Genomic DNA, 2008 nt, shown 5'->3' on the forward strand with positions numbered 1-2008 from the left:
GTTCTACGCCAAGTACAGAAAATGATCAACTCCATGGAACTTCGCGGAATCGCCGTCCACCAGCCTATTTGAAGGATTATCATTACAGTCTTCCTAGTGGGTCAACTCACTCCAACTCTGTTTCTTCAACCAAACAATACCCTATCTCTTCATATATTACTGATCTTGCCTTTTCACCACAGCATCAAACCTTTCTTGCAGCAATATTAGCCTATCAGGAACCTTCATCTTACTCAGAGGCTAAAAATAATGCAAAATCGGTATCTGCTATGAAGAAAGAATTAGCTGCTCTAGAGGCAAATCATACATAGGACCTTCAACCTCTACCAGATGAGAAACGACCTATTGGATGTCGTTGGGTCTATAAGGTAAAACATAAATCTGATGGGTCAGTAGAACGTTACAAAGCTAAGCTTGTAGCCAAGGGATACACGCAAATTGAGGGGTTAGACTACAAAGAAACTTTTTCTCCAGTAGCAAAATTAACCACTATTCGATGTTTACTTGCTATTGCAGCATCTAATCAGTGGGAATTACATCAGCGGGATGTTCATAATGCCTTTCTCCATGGTGACCTCCATGAGGAAATCTATATGCTTCCACCACCCGGATACCTTCAACTAGGGGATACTCGCGTTTATCGTCTCAATAAATCTCTCTATGGGCTCAAACAAGCTTCAAGAGAATGGTTTTCTAAATTATCATCAGCCCTTAAGACCTACGGCTTTGTACAATCCCGAGCCGATTCATCCTTATTTACTTGGTAGTCTAACAATATGTTTCTTGTTGTCCTAGTATATGTTGATGACATGATTATTGCAGGGAATGACTCAGCTCAGTGTAGTCGTTTGAAACAATTTCTGGCAACCCAATTCCATCTCAAAGATCTTGGACGTCTCAAGTATTTTCTTGATCTTGAAGTAGCTCACAGTCCAAAGGGCATTTTTCTTAGTCAACGAAAGTATGCTCTGGATATTCTTGCTGATGCAAGGTTGTTAGATGCCAAACCATGCTCAACGCCCATGCAACAGCAGCACCATTTGGGAACATCTACCAGTTCATCACTTCATGATCCTACTCCTTTTCGACGTCTAATTGGTCGATTGCTCTATCTGACAATCACTCGACCTGACATCACCTATGCAGTTAATTTCTTGAGTCAATTTATGCAGACGCCTACTACAGAGCACCAACAACCTGCCTTTCGAATTCTGCGATACATTAAGGGTGCCCCAGACCAAGGGTTATTTTTTCCTCGAGAGAATAGTTTCCAGTTACGAGGGTATTGTGATGCAGATTGGAGAGCCTGCCCTATCACTCGAAGGTCAACAACAGGATACTTTATGACACTTGGTGATGCGCCTATTTCTTGAAAAACCAAGAAGCAGCCCACCGTGAGTCGATCTTCGGCAGAAGCACAGTATAGAGCCATGGCTTCTACTGCCAGTGAGCTTATTTGGTTACGTACTTTATTACGCGACTTTACAGTTGATCACTCTCAATCGATGCAGATGTTATGTGATAATCAAGCTGCTATGCATATTGCTTCTAATCCGGTTTACCATGAAAGAACAAAGTATATTGAAATTGATTGCCATTTTGTCCGAGAACATATTGAATCAAAGGCAATTGAGACAGCCTACATTCCTTCGGTGATTCAACCAGCAGATATCTTTACTAAAGCCTTGAGTGATGATCAATTCCATCGCTTACTATCCAAGTTGGGTGCTTCATCCTTACACACTCCACCTTGAGGGGGGCTGTTGAAGATACCCACCAATTACGGCTTTGATTAGGATGAAGATTGCAAAATTATGACCTTGACTTTTGTGTCAACAATTACGGCTCCTTACCGTGTACAATTGTATCTAGCTAAAATTGTAACTTAGTTCATAGCTCTAGTTTAGGCAAGTTTTGCATTATAAATTCATTCTCAAGCATTGTGCAGAGAATATGGAAATCATAATACAAGCAAATTTCCTTAAGTCTGTTCGTCACTTTTACACTA

General features: G+C 40.9%; 1 protein-coding gene across 1 annotated transcript; it reads left to right on the forward strand.

Moving 5' to 3' along the window:
• The first annotated feature begins 776 nt into the window (after window positions 1–776).
• On the forward strand, window positions 777–1373 carry LOC113750613 (uncharacterized mitochondrial protein AtMg00810-like). The gene has a single exon (XM_027294570.1). The coding sequence runs from the start codon at window positions 777–779 to the stop codon at window positions 1371–1373; it is 597 nt and encodes a 198-aa protein (XP_027150371.1).
• Window positions 1374–2008: the final 635 nt, after the last annotated feature.

The sequence above is a fragment of the Coffea eugenioides genome, chromosome 10 (genome assembly GCF_003713205.1).
Source record: "Coffea eugenioides isolate CCC68of chromosome 10, Ceug_1.0, whole genome shotgun sequence".
NCBI classification, from domain to species: domain Eukaryota; kingdom Viridiplantae; phylum Streptophyta; class Magnoliopsida; order Gentianales; family Rubiaceae; genus Coffea; species Coffea eugenioides.

Coding starts and splice junctions, on each gene's coding strand:
- LOC113750613 (XM_027294570.1), top strand. CDS start 777: ATGTTTCTTGTTGTCCTAGTATATGTTGATGACATGATTATTGCAGGG.